Source organism: Nicotiana sylvestris, chromosome 3 (genome assembly GCF_000393655.2).
Source record: "Nicotiana sylvestris chromosome 3, ASM39365v2, whole genome shotgun sequence".
Classification (NCBI taxonomy): Eukaryota; Viridiplantae; Streptophyta; class Magnoliopsida; order Solanales; family Solanaceae; genus Nicotiana; species Nicotiana sylvestris.
Window position 1 is genome coordinate 163,262,488 of NC_091059.1, and position 19,130 is coordinate 163,281,617.

At 37.7% G+C, this 19,130-nt stretch overlaps 1 protein-coding gene across 1 annotated transcript; it reads right to left on the minus strand.

Moving 5' to 3' along the window:
• Positions 1–13,765: 13,765 nt before the first annotated feature.
• LOC104213613 (long chain base biosynthesis protein 2a) lies at positions 13,766–18,632 on the minus strand. Its single transcript, XM_009763143.2, has 12 exons — positions 18,284–18,632; positions 18,142–18,207; positions 17,395–17,483; positions 16,985–17,130; positions 16,784–16,908; positions 16,595–16,688; positions 16,327–16,490; positions 15,956–16,117; positions 15,053–15,179; positions 14,763–14,929; positions 14,551–14,658; positions 13,766–14,022 (listed from the first exon to the last, which is right to left on the minus strand). Exons 1-12 carry the CDS (start codon positions 18,407–18,409, stop codon positions 13,927–13,929), a joined length of 1,470 nt encoding a protein of 489 aa, XP_009761445.1. The 5' UTR covers positions 18,410–18,632; the 3' UTR covers positions 13,766–13,926.
• Positions 18,633–19,130: the final 498 nt, after the last annotated feature.

The following is a 19,130-nucleotide window of genomic DNA, read 5'->3' on the forward strand; positions in this document are numbered from 1 at the left end:
ACCTACGCGAATGTTTTGGCGTAGGGTAACAAAGGACGCAATGCGAAAACGGAAGGATAGCTGTCTAAACTAATGGGATTTCCCGAGAAGGGCGAGCAACCCTATATATATGTGGGGAACAACATCGGTCCGCCTACCCAAGTTAGGCCCTGGGAAGCCAACGGGCTCGGTATGGGTTCCGAGATGTTACCCAGCCTTGAGGTTTCCTCTCAAGGAGAAAATAAGTACTTCGAGCTCCGTCTATGAGGAATCAACCTCGGGAAATCACCTAAATATGAGTAACCCCTCCTTAGGGACCTACCTGCAATGCCTTAAAAGGTTTTCTACATCAAGTTCAAAGTAAATCTCCAAGTGCCCGAAGCTGACCTTTACTCAGAGCTCGCTCTCAAAATTTTAAGGTTTGGTGCTCTATCTCCACGAGACTCGAGGGACGCGATGACCCGAACCTATTGGACCGCCCAATCTTGATCTGGGGAACAACAATGAGCTCGGAAAAGAGCCATTTCTATCAACCAAATATCAAAAAGAATCCTCGCACCCGAGTTGGATACTGACGATCGTCGATAGGGGAACACGTTAAGAATCCCCGTATGTGTACAAGAACATACAAGAATATACAAGAATATGGCAAGTATCAAAGTCAAAAATCAATAAAACATCTTTAAATTCATGAACATTTGCTTATGACGGCCCTCGAAGGGTCCTTACATATGATTACAAAAGCCCGCAAAGGATCCTTACGCAGAAAAAAAGAAACAAAGGGGTGCATACACGTGGTAAAAGCCTAGAGCCTAGTCTACTCTCGAAGGTCCACCTCTTGTAACAACACCTCCAAACATCTTCTCTTCGGGCACGCATCCTCAAAAACCTTATCCCAGTCTTCCACACTGATATCCCCAAAGGATAAGTCGAAAAGCAGGGAGGGATGAAAAAATGCCATAGCCCGCCAAAAGTCGAGGACCCTCACTGGCCAAGAGAACCTCAAAGAGACAATAGACCTAGCGAACGTCGGCCTCACCTGCACGGCTACATTGAATCCACTTCTTGGGACATCGAGTCGTGCAAGCTGCCAGCCCGGGGCAAAGCGCCACGTCGAGCCGGGGTATGAAGGTGAGCAGCGGTGTATAATCCGAGCCCCTTTATGAGCAGAAGTATATAGTCCAAATAATTTTCTAAAGTGAGGAAAGTCGATCCCTATATATCATCGTCTCGATCCAATAAGGATAGCAACAGCAGACGTAACAACAACAACATCAGCGATAGAACGGTATAATCTAGCTCAACAAAGAGGAGCTCAGGCAAAAGGCCACAACATGGCCGATGGGAACGCTGCCAAACAACCATAAGGCCATGAACTCCAAATATGGCGATCAACAATAGAGAAAAATGGTGAGGAGAAAGGGATGAATAAATAAATAAAGACACTTAGATAGAAAAATAATGCCACAACGCCCATATTTATAAGAGATAATGACACGGGCATCCAGGCCTTTGGAAGACTGACCGGTGAGCGCAATTACTGCGTTCTTGAAGAACTAAATCGACAACGGTACTGTCACTTTGAAGAAAGGGAATCGATAGCGTATTGAATGGCGTCGAAAAGACAAGTCCATGGGATGTCCCGCTTATCGTGAAAGTTCACTCCATAGATTGCATCATCAACATAACATCGTCACGGGAAGCCCGGGGAGTCGGGTATCAGAATCGTTTCCCATCACTTCGTTCTAGGAAACGCGGAGACTATTTGTATGCAGCAAAATCAGAGGGTCCAATTTCTTGCTATTAAGTCATTTCAGAGGAACACCTCGAGGCCTCGAGGACACGAAGTTGTGACCAAGTTCCCTCCCTCGAAGCACGTCGAGGCCCGACCTAAAGAGAATATTGATCGAGGAAAGAGAAAAATAGGGGATTCCCAAGGCACACGGCTAAGTCTGACAAAACCGATTGGTATTTTAATTGAGCTTTTCTACAAAAGAAAAATCGAACAAACAATGTTGCAAAACCAAGGTTTCGAATGGTTTTCTTCAAAATGAATATGAGGTTTGAGAACTAATTTCTAAGGTATGCCTAAAGACTATTTCTTTGAACAAGCTTCACTTTACTAAGATTATAAAAATAGTGACATCCTTTTTAAAGGCAAAATGTTTTATAACTTATCCATCTCTCACAAGGATTTACAAACCCAAACATTATGGACATACTCTTTCAATTATAAGAGATAAGTATTTTTCTAAAGACTTTCATAAATTTATACCCTCTTTCTAAATTACATGTACATTTTTAGCAATAAGCTCTAAACTAGATATACAATATGCTATACTTTAACACTAGTTAAGCAGAGTATAGACAAATAATCCTTTAAATCTAGTCTAAGTCCTAAGGAGCTACATCAGGTAGATTTTAAGGAGGTGTCTAACACCTTCTCCTTAGAATAACGAGAACCCTAACCCAAAATTTCAATGGTTAGCTGACTAATAGAGATATGATCTTAGTAATTAAATAGGTACCCTAGTATACCTTTAGATATTAGGTGGCGACTCTCTTTTATCATCAATAGGAAAATCACTAGTTGAGTCTTGTTTTGACTCATGCAAAATAGGGTGCAAGTACTTATATTGTTTCCCTCTTTATGGAATGATTGGTGGTGATGTTACTTCTCTTATACTTATGTTATCAAATGTTATTGGTATTTACTGATTCTTATAAGATTCATGATGATGAGTTAGCTCTAATATTGTATACGGAGGTTACCAACTTTACGTCACTCCGAAAGTTTCAGAATGTGATTCCATAAGTCTAGCATGCATTATATATTTGTACCTATTTTACTTTATCGATTTGCGATATGGTCGGCCAGGTACGACACCTATTATGCAACTACTAATCAGTTGGGTTTTCCCTAGCTTCACATGGGCGGGTACGATTCTACTGAGCCTTATGACGGCTGGGTACGTTTTTACCGAGCCTATTATGACCGGGTACGATATGATCCCATAGAGGTATATGTTCTTAAATAAATAAATAACTAAATATATATATAATATATGTGTGTGTGTAATGCATTTCATGTCAATCGCCCTCAGAGGCACTCAGATGTTATATGTTGTATCTTCTTTATCTCTCTTTATATTACTGTTTTTATTTATGTTTTCCTGCCTTACATACTCAGTACTTTATTCGTACTGACATCTCTTTTATTTGTGGATTATGTATGTCGTGATGCAGGTCCTGATAAATAAGTAGACGAAGCTCCCCCACCACAATAGCCTGCCCAGCTCAGCAGTTATTGGCGAGATTGTTTACCGTGAAAATGGTAATAACAATTAAATTTGTTGATGGGACTCTAAAAATACGTGATCTATTTTTATGCTAGTTATTTAAGTAGTTGATTCTAGATATGTGAAACCTAACAATGAAACACGAACAAAAGCAGGGTTATAATCAAACCGAGGGGCTTGCTGTCCGGGCCTCAGATTAACCGATAAGGGGCCTCGAGGTCGATGCCTGGGCTCGGGCTTGAGCTATCGAGCATAATCAGGAAGGGGCTAAAAGTTAGGATATAATTAAAGGAGGCTCTTTATGGCCAATATCAAGCAATAAATGAAGAACAAGTATGAAAGCGATGAATGAAAGTGATAGTCTCGAGCGAGTAAGTTAGAGAGAAAAGAGAGATAGAGTTGTTATTGATCTTGTGTAGAATAGTTGGAGCAAACAGCATCCCCTTACAAAGTGATGAGGATCCCCTTTATATAGGAGTGGAATCCCGTTATAGTACAAAATACATTAACTGTAAAGACATGGAGATGAGACGGCTAGACGTGACACCTTGGTGACACCTGCTTAAAGTCAGGCCTAGCCAGGCGTCAGCCTGGCGACGCCAACTTAAAGCTGGGTTGAGGCTGGCGTTATCCAGGCGACGCCAGGCCTAAGGCCAGGCCCAGTCCGAGTATTGAAGTTTTTAATTGTTTCCCGGCTTGACTAGGAGTTGACCTATACGTTTAGGGCTTGTCCCAAACATGTAAATAGACCCAAAAATGTCACTTTGAAGGACTTTTGCAACCGGAGGCAAGAATAGGTCGTGGAACACTATTTGGGAGTTGGATTCATTGATTTCTACATCTCTTTATCCTTACTCTGTAATTTAATTATGCAAATTACTTAGGATATTTGTACTATGAGTATGAGTAGCTAAACTAATAATCTAAGGTTTTGATGGAACCTTTTGAAGAATGATTTTCTCGTTAAGTTAATATAGATTTGTCATAGTATTATCTATATTTGTTCAACTATATGCTTATTCCTATTGATTGAAGGGCCCTCAATTAGATGTTCCTATTTAGTGTGCATTTGTGACGACCCGGCCAGTCGTCTCATAAGTTACCGCTTCATTTCCCCCATTTCTGCTTCTTATTGGTGTGTTTATCGGTATTATGTATTATCGTATTTGTTGGCTCGGTTCAGAAAGGTTTTGGTGAGGTTTGATACACTTAGTCTCTTTTGAGTGAGCTTAAGTTGGAATAGTCAACCGAAGGTTGACTTATGTAAAATAAGGCTCGGATCTAAATTTCGATGGTTTGTATATCTTCGGGAGATGATTTGGGACTTAGGAGTGTGATCGGAACGTGTTTTGGAGGTCCGTAATAGATTTAGGCGTGAATTGGTGAAATTAGAATTTTGGCATTTTCCGCTTGATAGGTGAAATTTTGATATAGGAGTTGGAATGGAATTCCGGGAGTTGCAATAGGTTTGTTGTATCATTTGGGATGTGTGTGCAAAATTTCAGGTCATTCGGACGTGGTTTGATAGACTTGGAGTTGCAATAGGTTTGTTGTATCATTTGGGATGTGTGTGCAAAATTTCAGGTCATTCGGACGTGGTTTGATAGACTTTTTGATCAAAAGCGGAATTCGGAAGATTTTAGAACCTTAGGCTTGAATTCGATGTGGTTTGGTTGATTCGATGTTGTTTGAGGTATTTTGAAGATTGGTATAAGTTTGGATAGTGGTATATGACTTGTTTGTGCTTTTGGTTGAGGTCCCGGAGGTCTCGGGGTAATTTCGGATGGTTGGCAGAAGATTGAGTTGGGTTTTTGCAGCTGAAGTTTTAGGACTACTATCATAACCGCATCTGCGGTTGGGAGGCCGCAGGTGCGACCCCCGCAGATGCGGAAGCAAGTCGCAGAAACAGAATGGGCTATGGGGAGCTAGAACCGCAGAAGCGGCTAGGTGAGCGCACCTGCGTTGTCACAGGTGCGAATATCTTATCGCAGATGCGACTTTGGGAATTTAAGTGAAAACCGCAAGTGCGGTGGTTAAGACCGCAAAAGCGGGACCACAGGTGCGAAAAGCCTAGGTTAGAAGGTATAAAAGACTTCCTTCATGATTTTTGAGTTATTCTTCACCATTTTCATGCGGGTTTGAGCTTGATGGAGCTATTTGAAGAGGGATTTCATAGAGGTAATGTTTTTGGACACTAAACTCGTTTCTATGGTGTTATTTCACTGGTTTGACTTGGAATTAATGGGAATTAAGGGTTAAAATTGGGAATTGGGGCTTGAGATTGGAGACCTTTGAGTAAGGGTTTGAGCGGCCATTTGTTGCCGGATTTTGGTACTTTTGATATGAATGAACTCGTGGAGTGATAAGGATTTCATTGATGTAAGTTTTATCGGATTTCGAGACATGGGTCCGGGGATCGGGTTGGGCCAATTTCAGAATTTTTGGTATAATTTGATTATTTTCGCATGGGCTTCGTTCCCTTAGCATATTATAATGTTATGATTCTGATATTGGGTAGATTCAAAGCTAGTTGAGGCCGAGCCGAGAGGCAAAGGCATCGCGAAATAGTATTTCATCCAATTTGAGGTAAGTAACCATTGTAAATTTGGAAGTAAAGGTACAAACTCCGGTATTTCGTATTGTTTTGTGAAACAAGGTGACGCACATGCTAGGTGACGAGCGCGTGGGCGTGCACCGGTAGGGATTATGACTTGGTCCATCCCGTAGCGACTATTAAGCTGCGTATTTGATTTTAAATCTTATGATATCACTTATTTTAGAGTTTGATACTATATTATGGGTTGTATGCTATGTTGGGGGCTTTGTGCCGATCTGTTGAGACCCTTAGGGGAATTTTTACTGTTTTCCTCACCCTATTTGTTTGAAAGCATATCCTCGGTCATGCTTTACCTGTTTATTGTTTAAACCTGATTTTTATCACTCTATTTCTTACAAATGTGAAAACTATTTGGGCTGAGATTCCCTGATTTCCACTATTATACCCGAGTGGCTGTAAGGTTAATGACTGAGGGAGGTTGAGGACCTAATGGTGAGGATTATATATATTATAGATCGGGCTGCACGCGACAACAATATTATATGTATATATTATGGATCGGGTCGCAGTGATACTTATATGGATCGGGCTGTACGTCGCAGCGATATGTATATTAGATCGGGCTGCGTGCCGCACGATATGACGCTTGGGTTGTAGGAGCCCCTCCGGAGTCTGTACACCCCCAGTGAGCGTAGTCGACTATAAACTATGGATCGGGCTGCACGTTGCAGCGGTTATTATGATTAATACTATTATGAGATATTATTGAGCATGAGTGCTGAGTGTGGGTACTGAGTGACGAGAGCTGAGTCACGAGTGACTGAGAGGCTTGCCCGAGAGGTTATATTTATGAGTGATACCTTGCCCGAGGGGCCCATTTATGATATCTTTGCTGATTTCACTCTTCTTTTATAATGAGCCTCTATTGAAAGTTGCTAAGTAAATGATTTCAAAGTATTTCAATTGAAACTGAAGTTTTTACGAAGTAACTGACTTTTAAACTATTGAGTTGATTTGATACTCTGTTGTGTACTCCTATATATGATTTTAACTACTCGTCACTGCACTCAGACCTTATTTCCTTTAGTTACTTACTGAGTTGGCGTACTCACGTTACTCTCTGCACCTTGTGTGCAGATCCAGGTGCCCGAGCGGCAGAGTAAGAGTCCCCAACATTTTTTTGAGCTTACCGGAGCCTGCAAGGTAGCTGCATGGCGTCCGCAACCTTGCTTTCCTCCTTTCATATCCTTGTTTTTCCGCATTTTTAGACTTATTATGTGATAGACAATCGGACTAGTTGTATTTAGAAGCTCTAGACTCGTGACACCAGATTGTTGGGCTGTGTTGGTTTGATGTTTTACTGTTTTTCGCACATTTTGGTGACTTAAATATTTCTTATGAAAAATTGAGACTTAATTAATGTTAGAAAAATGTTTTTTTATTAAAAGAGATTTACTGTAGATAATTGATTGGGTTGGCTTGCCTAGTATTGTGATAGGCGCCATTACGACCGGGTAATTTGGGTCGTGACAGTATTACTCAGGAGAGAGTGCATATTTAGGTAGTTATTGAACATCATCACTCCTAACGTATATGAGGGATCAATACGATGGGTTTAAATATGGGATTAGGGATAACAAAACTTTGGATGCGATCTAAGTAAGGTGTACTAAAAGTTAGATAGCGTAATTCGGGAGAATATGTCTGGTATATTGTTGTACTTATACGGGAGAGAGTTACGAAAGTTAGAGTGCTCATGATCGATAGAGAAGACTTAGGCAAATTTATAGCAAATATAGTGGAAAGGATTTCGACAATAGGGGAAATCAGAACTTTAGATCATTCCCATTCTTGCTTACAAACCATTCATAGTTAGTTCTTAATTACTGCATTTTCATTACGTAATATTTAGTTAGTAAACATCTAACCTATTACTTAAATATCTCCAAAGATTGAATACGTGAATTTGGGTAAATCCAATAGCTGTGATTGATAGGTTAATTCCCTGTGGGATTCGACTCCGGACTTGTTAACCGGAATATATTTGCAGCGACCCCTTTGTCCTTTTTATAAAGTATAGTTGGGCGAGATCAAAAAGAAACCCTAATACAAAGAAGAAGAAAGCAGCAGTAAAGAAGAAGAGAAAATTTATGTATCTGAAGTTACTAAATAATTGGGTATCAGTTAAATATTCTTTTTAAAATGGATACAGATTCAATTGACATCGCAAAACTGGGCTTCACATGAAAATTTTACGTCTCTTTCAGTCTCTCAACTTAACCAGTAAACATAAAGGGTGCATTTGGTATGAAGGAAAATATTTTTCGAAAAATATTATTCAATTTTCCCATATTTGGTTGGCTTAAATGTTTTAAAAAATATTTTCATCATAAACTCATTTTTCTCCAGTGGGAGGAAAATGTTTTCCCTATCAACAGAAGAGAACATTTTCCAAAACTCTTTTTCAACCTTCTCCACCCTATTCCCCATCCCCATCCAAACCACCCCTACCCCACCCACCCCAAATCACCCCTAGCCCTAACTACACCCACCCACCCCAACCTCGCCCATCACCCACCCTAAATAGAAATATTATTAAGAGTACTTTTTTTCATGTTGTAAATAAAGTATTTTCTTTCATTTCAACAAAACGAGTACTTTTTTTCATGATGTAGAAAAGTATTTTCTTTCATTTCAACAAAACAAGTATTTTCTTTTCATGATGTAACAAAACGAGTACTTTCTTTTCATGATGTAGAAAAAAATATTCTCTTTTGTTTCAACAAAATGAGTACTTTCTTTTCATGACGTAGAAAAATTATTTTCTTTCATTTCAACAAAATGAGTATTTTCTTTTCATGATGTAGAAAAAGTATTTTCTTTCATTCAACAATATAAGTAATTTTTTTCATGTTGTAGAATATTTTCTTTTTAGTTATCGAGCTCAAATTTTAACGTTGTTCTTGTGTGAAAAAGTAAATTAGCACATTAGTTCCTTTAAATTTGTGTGAATTTTGAAAAGAATAATTAAATTCTTGAAGAAAATAGAGTTTTGGATTTGGGGGGTGTAACACCCCGTAACTTGAATCGGTTGTGGATGCATTAAATGAGTATTAACGTAATGGTAATTGATTGGTTATGATAATAATTTTACTAGGCATATAATAAGTGATTTGGGGTCCAAGGAGAGACCTAAGTCTAAGCCAAGTTGGAAAATTACATGATAGACTAAAATTCCAAATGAGTATGCACAAGACCACACTTTGGACGATCATATATACAGATATATAAGTATTTAGGTGATGCAAAACCTATAAAATGAAAGGTCTTTGAGTCTAATTTCTAACTCTTCAAACCGTTTGTCATTTGGACTTTCCTACAAGAAGTTATGACCAAATTACCAAAGGCTGGCGGAGGACTGCGCAGATGCGAAGCATCCGAGGCAGCGTCCGAAAAGAAGGGCTGGTAGTGAAGTTCTGCCATAGCATCCGGGTCATCATCCGAGCTCCTGAGAGGAGTGAAGTGCGGATGTGAAGCATCCACGTCCGCGTCCGAAATCTGGGCTTATAAACACAATTTCGGGGTCCAGCTTCCCCCATTTCTTTTGGATGACTTTTAGGGTTTTCCTCCACTCTCTCAAGACCTCCAACCCCTGCCATCTTCAAGGTAAGTAATCCCCATTATCTTGGTGTGAAATTTCATCATTTATACACTAGTATTTATGAAATCTTCACATAAAATACTTAGATCTTCAAGAGATTTCTTCAAGAACTTAAAGGAGGGTTTTACAAGATTTCTTCCAAAAAGGTAATCCTACACCCTTAGACTTACATGTATGGATTTATTAAAGGAATATGAATATGAATAAGTAATAAAATTCTTGTTATGGTGATTGGAAGCCATCAGTTCCTAATTTAATTACATAACTATAGTAGAGATTGAAAGATAAATATTTGTTGGAATTTTATTGGTTAGGTGTGGATGAATGGTCATATATGTGACGTTGGAAGTGATAAATTGGTTAATCATGATGGTGGGATAAATTATTGATGAATGGTGGTAATTAGATGAACTAACTATAGGGTGATGAGATGTAGAGATTTATGCCTACAAGGTGTTTGATAATATGCCTAAATGGCTTAAGTTATGGAATTTGTTACTAATATTGGTTCCATTGGATGTTCTATTGTAGATTGAAGTTTCTTAGTATTGTGGATCATTGTAGTATCACTAAGGGGCGAAATTCAGGTATGTAAGGCTAACTCTATATGTTTGGGAATTTTAATGATTCTCCCTACACTACGTTTCTTTTACCACGTTACCAATTGCCTCAGAAATATAGTTAAGCCTAGTTTCCTTGAATAGTTGTAGAACTTCTATTCTCTAGCTTCGTAACTCGTTCATGACTTTCATTCTGAATGTTGTGAGCTCAGTGCGTATTCAATAAAGACTTGGGTTTGGTTCCCCCGAGTCTTAGTATAGATTACTCTGTATTCCATAAACAGTTGAAGTTTCGGTATTCATAATCAGTTTAAGAATACATGTCTCAGCCTAGTCCTATTCAGTATTTCAGTATCATGTGACTCAATGTGATTCAGGATACCACTATCATGTATTGCAGTATGATTCTCAGTTCCTGATTTTAAATCCCTGAATGTCGAACACCTGTATTTGGGCCTGAGACCGCAGTTTATGCTTTATGCATCTTTGGGCCTAAGGCTGCAGTTTATGCTTTATGCATTTTGGACCTGAGGTCGCAGTTATGTATACATATACTTGGTCCCGAGGCCGCAATTTGTACACAAGCTTTTTGTGTTAAGCAACGTTGGCTACAGACATGTTTCAGACTTGTATTAGTGTCTCCACACTTTGACTTTCATTATTCAGACATTCAGTATATCAGCATGTGTTAGTTTATCTTCCGCATTTAGTATGTTATGATATCACATGTTGATTCAGTCAGGCAGTTGGTTCGCTCGATCATATGTAGTCAGGCACCGAGTGTCGTGTTACGTCCATGCCCAGGTTTGAGGCGTGACTGGGAGGGGGGAAGGAAACATGAGTAGTAGCATAAAAAAATATTTTATACTCTCTAACCAAACACAAGAAAATATTTTTCCGGAAAAAAAAAATTCACTCACTAATTAAATTAGGAAAAATAAATAAAACCACTCATTTTCTATATGTTTTCTAAGAAAATATTTTCTGTCGCACCAAACACACCCAAAGACCTGGTAAAAAGAGAGGCAATCACATTCATCAGATGGCAAGTTAAATATATTCTTTCTCTTAGCTCCTTTTTATCGACCCTTTTTGTCGAATAAAAAGGACGACATCACAGGGGCGGCTCAAGCACATACGGGGCCTAAAGCCATAGTTTAATGTGAGGCCAAAATTTTTAAAAGAAAGTTATAAGATATGTTTTTATTTAAAGTCTATTCTTCTAACTTTTTGAGATACAAAGTTGTTAATAATTTTTTTTTATAATCGACTTTCTCTAATAGTTCATATTCAATTGATAACACAACCAACTCATTTAATTTTTCTTGAGATTTTGTTGACCTTAGATAAGATTTTAAAGCAATATAAGTATAGAACTACTGAAAACTTAAAAGTATTGTTGAACACTTGAACTAATAAAATCTTTGAAAAAGAAGGTGAGTAATGAAATCTTGAGGGGAGAGAGTGAGTAAGAATATCAAAAAGAAAGACAGAAAATATGTAGAATTTTCTGAAATATGAAGAGATTAAAAAAAAAGATTAACTTGAACAAATTAAGGAAGAGCGATCAATTTTTTTAATGAAGGAGTAAAAAGTAGAAAACTTCCTTGTATATAGTAGTAGTGAGGAAAGATAGATAGAGTTTCTTTTGAGATAGCTAATTTTGTCTGATTAGCTATGGCTTTGTAAAGTTTTCAAAGGTGATTAATACAAAAGGTTAGTTACCAAAAAAAAAAAAAAAGTGGAAAACTGAAATGTTGGAAAGACTATTCTTTTACCCATTTTTAAGTAAATCAAATTATTACCTCATTTATATATCTAAAAAGCTTTCTTTCCTTTTATATTAAAAACTCTATTTTTGTACTAAAAGTACTAAATATTATTTTTTAAATACTTATGAACTTATTTTTTTTTTTTTAAATGGGGCTCCCAAATTTGGGGCTTAAGGCACAAGCCTTACCCCTCATAAATAGGGACAAATTTGAAAATAACCAGATTTACAAATGGTCATTCAAAAATAGCCACAGTTTCAAAAGTAATCGAAATTTAGCCACTTTTCATGTAAAGATAAATCTGAACAAAAACACTGTTCAAAATTCGGAAAAATACTCCAGTATAATATACTGGAATTCCAGTATAATATACTGGTCCAGCATAATATACTCGAGTTTGGAGCACCGGTACTCCAGTCTCCAGTATATTATACTGGAGCCAGCAAAGTATACTGGTCCAGCATAATATGCTGGAAGTTCATACACAGGTGCATCGAACTCCAGTATATTATGCGGGACCGGTCTCTGTTGCAGCGAAGTAGTAGCTATTTTTCAATGACTTGGCAAACACTGGCTATTTTTGAATGATCAGTCCGAAAACTGGCTAAACCGTGCTATTTTAACTCATAAATATGGAGTCGGCCCTGCGACAGCATAGTCTATCAACTGAAAAACAAGATAGAAATTTTAGAGGGATGCTACTGGTAGAAACTGAACTCTGTAATGAAGAAATCACGGTTTAAATGAAGAAATCACCTAACCGCAAGCTATCTTCTCCATTATTACCTATGTACAATAATGCATAGCTCTTTCTGTAACACTTTTTTTGCTTTATTCTTTGAGATATAAAGTAGGACAGATTTTGCTCATTCGTCCAGAGCCGTCAATATTGGCAGGCTCAAGTGGGCTTTAGCAATTACGGGTTGGGCTGGACTAGCCCACCATTTTGATGGGTCTTATAATGGTCTGTCCACCCCAGCTCTATATGGGTTGCGGGCCCCAGGGCCGGCGCATTATTTTTAAATATAATTTTATATTTTTTTCTTTACGTTCTAACCTAAAAAAGATAAATATTTAAAAGTAAAAAAAAAAAGTTATTGGAAAGTTTTCAGAAAATTTAATAACTTTTATATTGTTCTAATATATCACAATAAACACTAAAAAAGTAAAAGACAAGACTATATTTCATTTACTAAAAGTCAAAACTCAAAACAAACTATTCAAGAGAACGTCCATGACGCTTATGAGATATCCAACACATCATCTTCATCAAACACATTTGAATCCGCTTGTGAGAAGGTTGTCTTAACATTTTCATTTTCATCTACATCTACAATATGTATGCAATATTAATTAGTTAAATATTAAAAACAATTAAATTTTTAAAACTAATTAACGTTTTAAAACTTTGATATTTTAATATGATGAGCTTAATAAATTTTAAGCTTGGGATACTCTTCTTGTTATTTTTTGTGTCACATACTTTTTATATTTTATATTAGGCCCACGGGCCGGGCCGAGCCTGCCTCAGTCAAGCCTCACGGGCCGCGGGCTTACTTGGACCGGACTTAAAAGACTCGTTTTTAAATAGGCTCCAAAAATTCTAATACAACCCTACTAAATCACAAGCTGGGGTGGGCCCCAACGGGCCAAACCGATATTGATGGCTCTACATTCATTGTAAACTTGTAAGGCTGTCGACTAGGGATCGAAACTAGTTTCAAGAGACATCAAATAAAATAAACGACTGGCGTTTACTCGAAACAGGTGGAAATATAATGCAAAGAGAACCACCTGATTAACTTTATATCATTACCACCAATTAGTCGTCAATTTCTTTAACCAATCCAGCAAAACCTCCATCATTCACAGTTTGTCTGCGCTTTCGTTATTTCACAGCATGTACTCCTTTCATGAAATATTAGTCAATGCTTACGTTAAGGTAAAAACTTAAGACTATAATTAATAAGTTACAACTTTCTGTACAAGAAAACGACAAAATTTTCACACATCATATCCAAAGGATTTCAAAATCATACATGAACAATAAACAACAGCTCGGAAACTCCTTCGGAGAACTAAAATAAAACTACAGTAATCATTCCAGCTTGACTCTGTTTTCTTCAAGCTGTTGTTTCTTGGGCTCAGCGGGGAAGTATTTTATGCCAACTAGATCACCAACTCTGCTGATAACCTGGTAAATGCAAGAATTTGTAATTAGCTAATCAGTGTGCTATATGGACTTCCTTTTTTTCTTTTGACAGATGGTCCATGGCCAGATCTGGTGATGTTCTCTCTCACAAGATTTGATCACAGATATATTTAAATATGCCATCCACGCATGAGGATTCCAGTAAAATGTCCTTAATAGTCTAAAATAGGATCTCAGCTATTGACTACAACACCCCCCCCCCCCAAAAAAAAAAAAAAACCTAGCAGCTCCTTATACAAGCATAAGGATGAAAATCAATTACCTCATCAGTTGGTGCCAAATTATGCGTAAAGCAATGTGTTAGTTCAAAAGTGTCTACTTTAAAAATTAATGACAGCTGCATGAAAGAAATATCTTAAGTGCAAGTGACAAAGTGGTAACGGATAACTCATCGCATAAAGGTTATGTGAAAGGTTATACTGACTGCAATTAGTATCTGACATAGTGAGGGTATAAAACATGAGAATTTGCTCCTCAGAAAAAAGAAGGAAATTAAGTGCAAGCTCTAACCTCCAGTGCTTTGTTAAGATCTTCCCGTGAGTGAGCAGCAGAAATACATATGCGTGCTCTGGCCAAAAGTAAAGGGGTTGCTGGAAAACCAACAATCACTACGGCCACCTACAATAGCGGCACATGAAGTAAATTCCAAGATAAGAACAAATGTAAATTTAAACAATAACCAGTCTGTTAAACAATGAGCCTGAAATGACAAGAAATTGTACATTCTGTTTGAGACATTCCCGTGAAAAAGCAGGTATTTTTGCAGGATTGTAGAGCATGATGGGCATCACAGGAGAATCATTGTCCCCAAGGACTTCAAAACCCATCTTCTGCAGTTCTGATCGGAAAAAATTGCTATTTTCACGAATGCGTGCCAGTTTCTGAGCCCCTACAATAACAAAGTAGCTCTAAAGATCAGTACACAATTTTTATTACCCCGGTATTCAGCTGCCATTAGAATGATAAACAAAGTGCAAAATAGGAGTGAATTTTGATAGTCAAAGTTTCTGACCTCTACTAGAACCATCTTCACCAAGTATAACCTTGATAGCAGAAATGATTTGTTGGGCAGCTGGAGGTGATATTGATGTGGCATACAGATGAGCTGGGCAAGTGTACTTCAAAAATTCAATAAGTTCCTGAAATTGGTGGTAAATGTCAAAATCAACGATTACAAAATAACATCAGATTAACCTCCAGCTAATCAGTTGGAAAAGAAAAATAGTTGAAAGAAAATCAGCCAAGTAGTCCACTAGCAGTGTAAGGGAATGCTATGTTGCAAAAGAATAGGCGAAAGGCTCAAAATACAAAGCTAGAGACATATCTGCCTCAATGGAATGTTTAGCATCAGATTAGGTTGCTAAGTTTGACACAGTTTTGATTCATTTTTTTTCTGATAAGGTAAAGATATTGAAAATTAGGTTTTCTGGAGAAGATAGGAAACAGAATAAAAAGGAATGACCAATGAAGATAATCTGTAACAGATCTAGACCTCCAAGTAACATGTAGAGGGAATTCCATACCAGTTAAAGATTGAGGGAATCTAAACAGAAAACAAAAGAGTTGCTTTCATTTTGTTTTCTGTTCTTTCATGGGGATACAGGACAAAAGAAAGTTGTTTATTCAATCTTATATTAAAAAATCTGAAAGATAATTATCTTATTGTTGCCTCATTGAGTCTTCACTAACATGAAGTCTGTCAGCAGAAGTGTCAACAATTTACAGATAGGACAAATGATGCAAGTGTCTGACACTGTAAAAGCAGTAGCATGAATATCTTTGGTTTCACGATTCCACCCTATTTGTCATACTTCCATACACTTCAACTAACTATCAGAAACAGAGAATTTATCTATAGACAATGAAAAAGCGAGTCAGCTAGCACCATTATATGATTGGCATTAAGGAAACATACTTTGGATCCAGCAATATAACCCCCACATGAACCAAATGACTTTGTGAAAGTTCCCATCATAATGTCCACATCAGCCGTGTCAACTCCCAAGAGCTCACAGACCCCCCTTCCTGTTTTTCCAACAGCTCCAATGCTGTGAGCCTCGTCCAAATAAACATATGCCTGCAATGAGAAAAATACATCACGAACAAAGTCATGAGAAAATTAAACCAAATGGAGTCTCCTAAGGCCTACGAAAGAAAATTAGTCCCTCAAATAAAAGAGAGCTTCGTATAAAATTGAGACAATTATTTTCATACCAATGAAGAAGTACAAGCCTAGCTCTTCGAGCAATTATCAATGACTAAAAACATAGTAATACTGAGCACTACCTTGTATTTCTTGCATATGGCAACAATCTCCGGAAGCTGGCATAGCTCCCCTTCCATGCTGTATATGCCCTCCACTATAACAACTATCTTCTTCCACGGCCTGTGTGTTCTGGGTTGTCCCTCAGCAATATGTTCTCTTAAAACCTTCTCCAAGTGAGAAGGTGCTAAAGAATTGAGGGCAAAGCAAAGCATTAATATGAAATACGATGAACTCACGGTATAAAAATGGTATGGTTGAAAGGATAAAGCCCAAGTTGCAGAAACTTACTGTTATGTTGAAAAACACGAATAGTAGCTCCAGACCCTCGAGCACCATTTACAATAGAGTTGTGGTTGAGAGAGTCGCTGATAATCAAACCTCCCTGTTTGACAAAATTAAAAGATTAAATGACCAAATTAAAAGATAAATATAATCACAAATAAAACACAAGAATTAACTTTTAGAAACTATTTGTACCTTCCCAATCAAAACAGGAAGTATGGCTGAATTTGTTACATAACCCATGCCTGTAACGATGGCAGCTGGCTTGCCAACAAAATTAGCCACACATTCTTCCAATTCCGTATGGATGCTTGTGGTACCTGAGAAGACAAATTTTAGAAGCAGAGTTCCCTACTCAGGGTGACACAGCAGCAACTTACACAAAATCATGCCTACCTCCGTCTACGCGGGCACTGCAAGTGCTTGCAGAAAACTTTTTCAAAGACTCAATGACACGAGGTGTACAATATTCATCAGATGCAGCAAAACCAAGGTAATTGTATGAACCCAAGTTTAGGCACCTTGAAACTTTTGTGGTCCGCCTGCACAATGTGCCAGTGCATGGATTGTAAGAGTAAATATAGAAACATCAACTGCTCCTAAACAGTTAGGACTAATTTGGATATCGTATATAAACAACATATAAGGAGCCCTACAGCACCAGTCACTATAGAAGTCAAAGTAACTTTACCTCTATAGTTCTCTAATAGTAGTACAAAAGAATAATGGGAGAAATAGCAATACCGAGTAGAACAATTTACAGAATGTTTAAATAAAATTAATTAAACTGAATGATCCATGCTCACTTTAGTGTCTTGTTATTGTCATTGGACACACGCTCCACCACATCGAACCAAGCATCAGGAGGACTACATATTGGCCGTCCAAAACAATCCTACAAGTAATGATAATATAAAGCATAGAAACCAAAAGTCAATGCTTGCACATCAATGAATAACCAATAGCTAAACTTTTGGTCCAACAATTTGTTTTTCTCTTGGATGCATTGATAAGATCCAGGAATTAACGATTCAGAAGTGATGAAAGAATACGAGATCTAAGGTGTTGGCAATTCAAAAAGGTACACAACCAATAAAACTACGCTGATAATAGAGTTTTCAACCTCTTTTACTTTATGAAGTCCTCCGGTATTACTTATAAATCCATTCTCTATTTCACATAAGGAACTACACCTAAATATTCTAGCCGGGCAGTTTGCGGTGACTATTTGAGTTCCGGATAAGAACCCTTCCAACCCATTGGTTATTCATTCGCCCCATTAACTTACTTGAAACATTCCACTTCTCAAATCCCTCTTGCAATTACCAAGTTTGCAGAAATCGATGCAATTTCACAGCTAAAGTTTGCAAGCGAATACATGATAATTACAGCAAAGAAGTCAAATGGAAGCTTTCAAAATCATGCCCAATAGGCATATATAAATACTAGCCATCAGTGGGGCATGTTGGTTCTCCCAATTAATTCCCCTAAGCATAATGCATACAAATTATGCATGAAAGTGTCGAAAACATTCTGGAATCAGGAGCAGTTACCTGAATGCGATGATACAATCGGCGGATGTAGAAATCTTCAAGTCCTAAGCAGATCGGAGCATATCCCTAACATTTCAACACTTCAAAATTCAAGCTCATTCCCATAATAAAAAAATTGACGATACACAAGCGCGTAAGTTACCTGAAGATTGCTGGCCTTCCACCAATCAAAGATTTTTCTGAAGAAATCACGGAATTGGCCAAAGGCGAAGAGCAGGCCATAGCTGAAGTAAGTTGTCAAGGCGGTCAAATATGGAATGGTGATCATATTTGGATCGGATCTGAATAAGCAGAATCCGAGATCTCTGATGAGAGAGAAAAAGGAAGAGAGAGAAAGAGGGAGTGGAGAAAGGACAAGGGGAGAGAGGAGGCGGGAGCTGGAAGAAGGAACAAGGGAGAGGATTGGGTTTGAGTTTGACCAAATCCAATCCCCTCTTTTTTTCTGTTGAAATTGCTTTGCTCTCTGATTTTTTTTTTCAAAACAAAAAGAAATCTTGACTCTTGCTTTCTATATTGACGAATTTGGAAGTGGTGTGTTTTGCTGTGATGATTGTACCTTCCTTTTTATTGGTGAAGCGACGGAAAGGGAAACGAAAATTGAAGGGAAAAAGAAAAGGAAATTTCAAAGCCCACCAATTCTGAATGTTTGTTTTCAAGTTTGGAAGAATGAATGGAACAATGACAAATGTTTTCTCGTGGTAGTGTTACCAATATGACAGCCCATTTGCTCTCTCTTTTCCTTTGTCCCCATCATTTCATGTTTTACTGTTTCCTTTTTTGCTTCTTATATTTTTTTCCATTTGAAAATACTATGATCTCCACTTCTTCGTCATGAAAAATGGGGTTTTTAGTGCTCGAGTTTTTCTTCTTCTTAGGTTTCGATCCTCATAATGTAGGGCAAAGCATATTTAAGTTTTAATTGGACAATATAGTTGATTTTGATTCAATCATTAGCATAATTTGACCGAGAAAAGAATATATTAATTCTC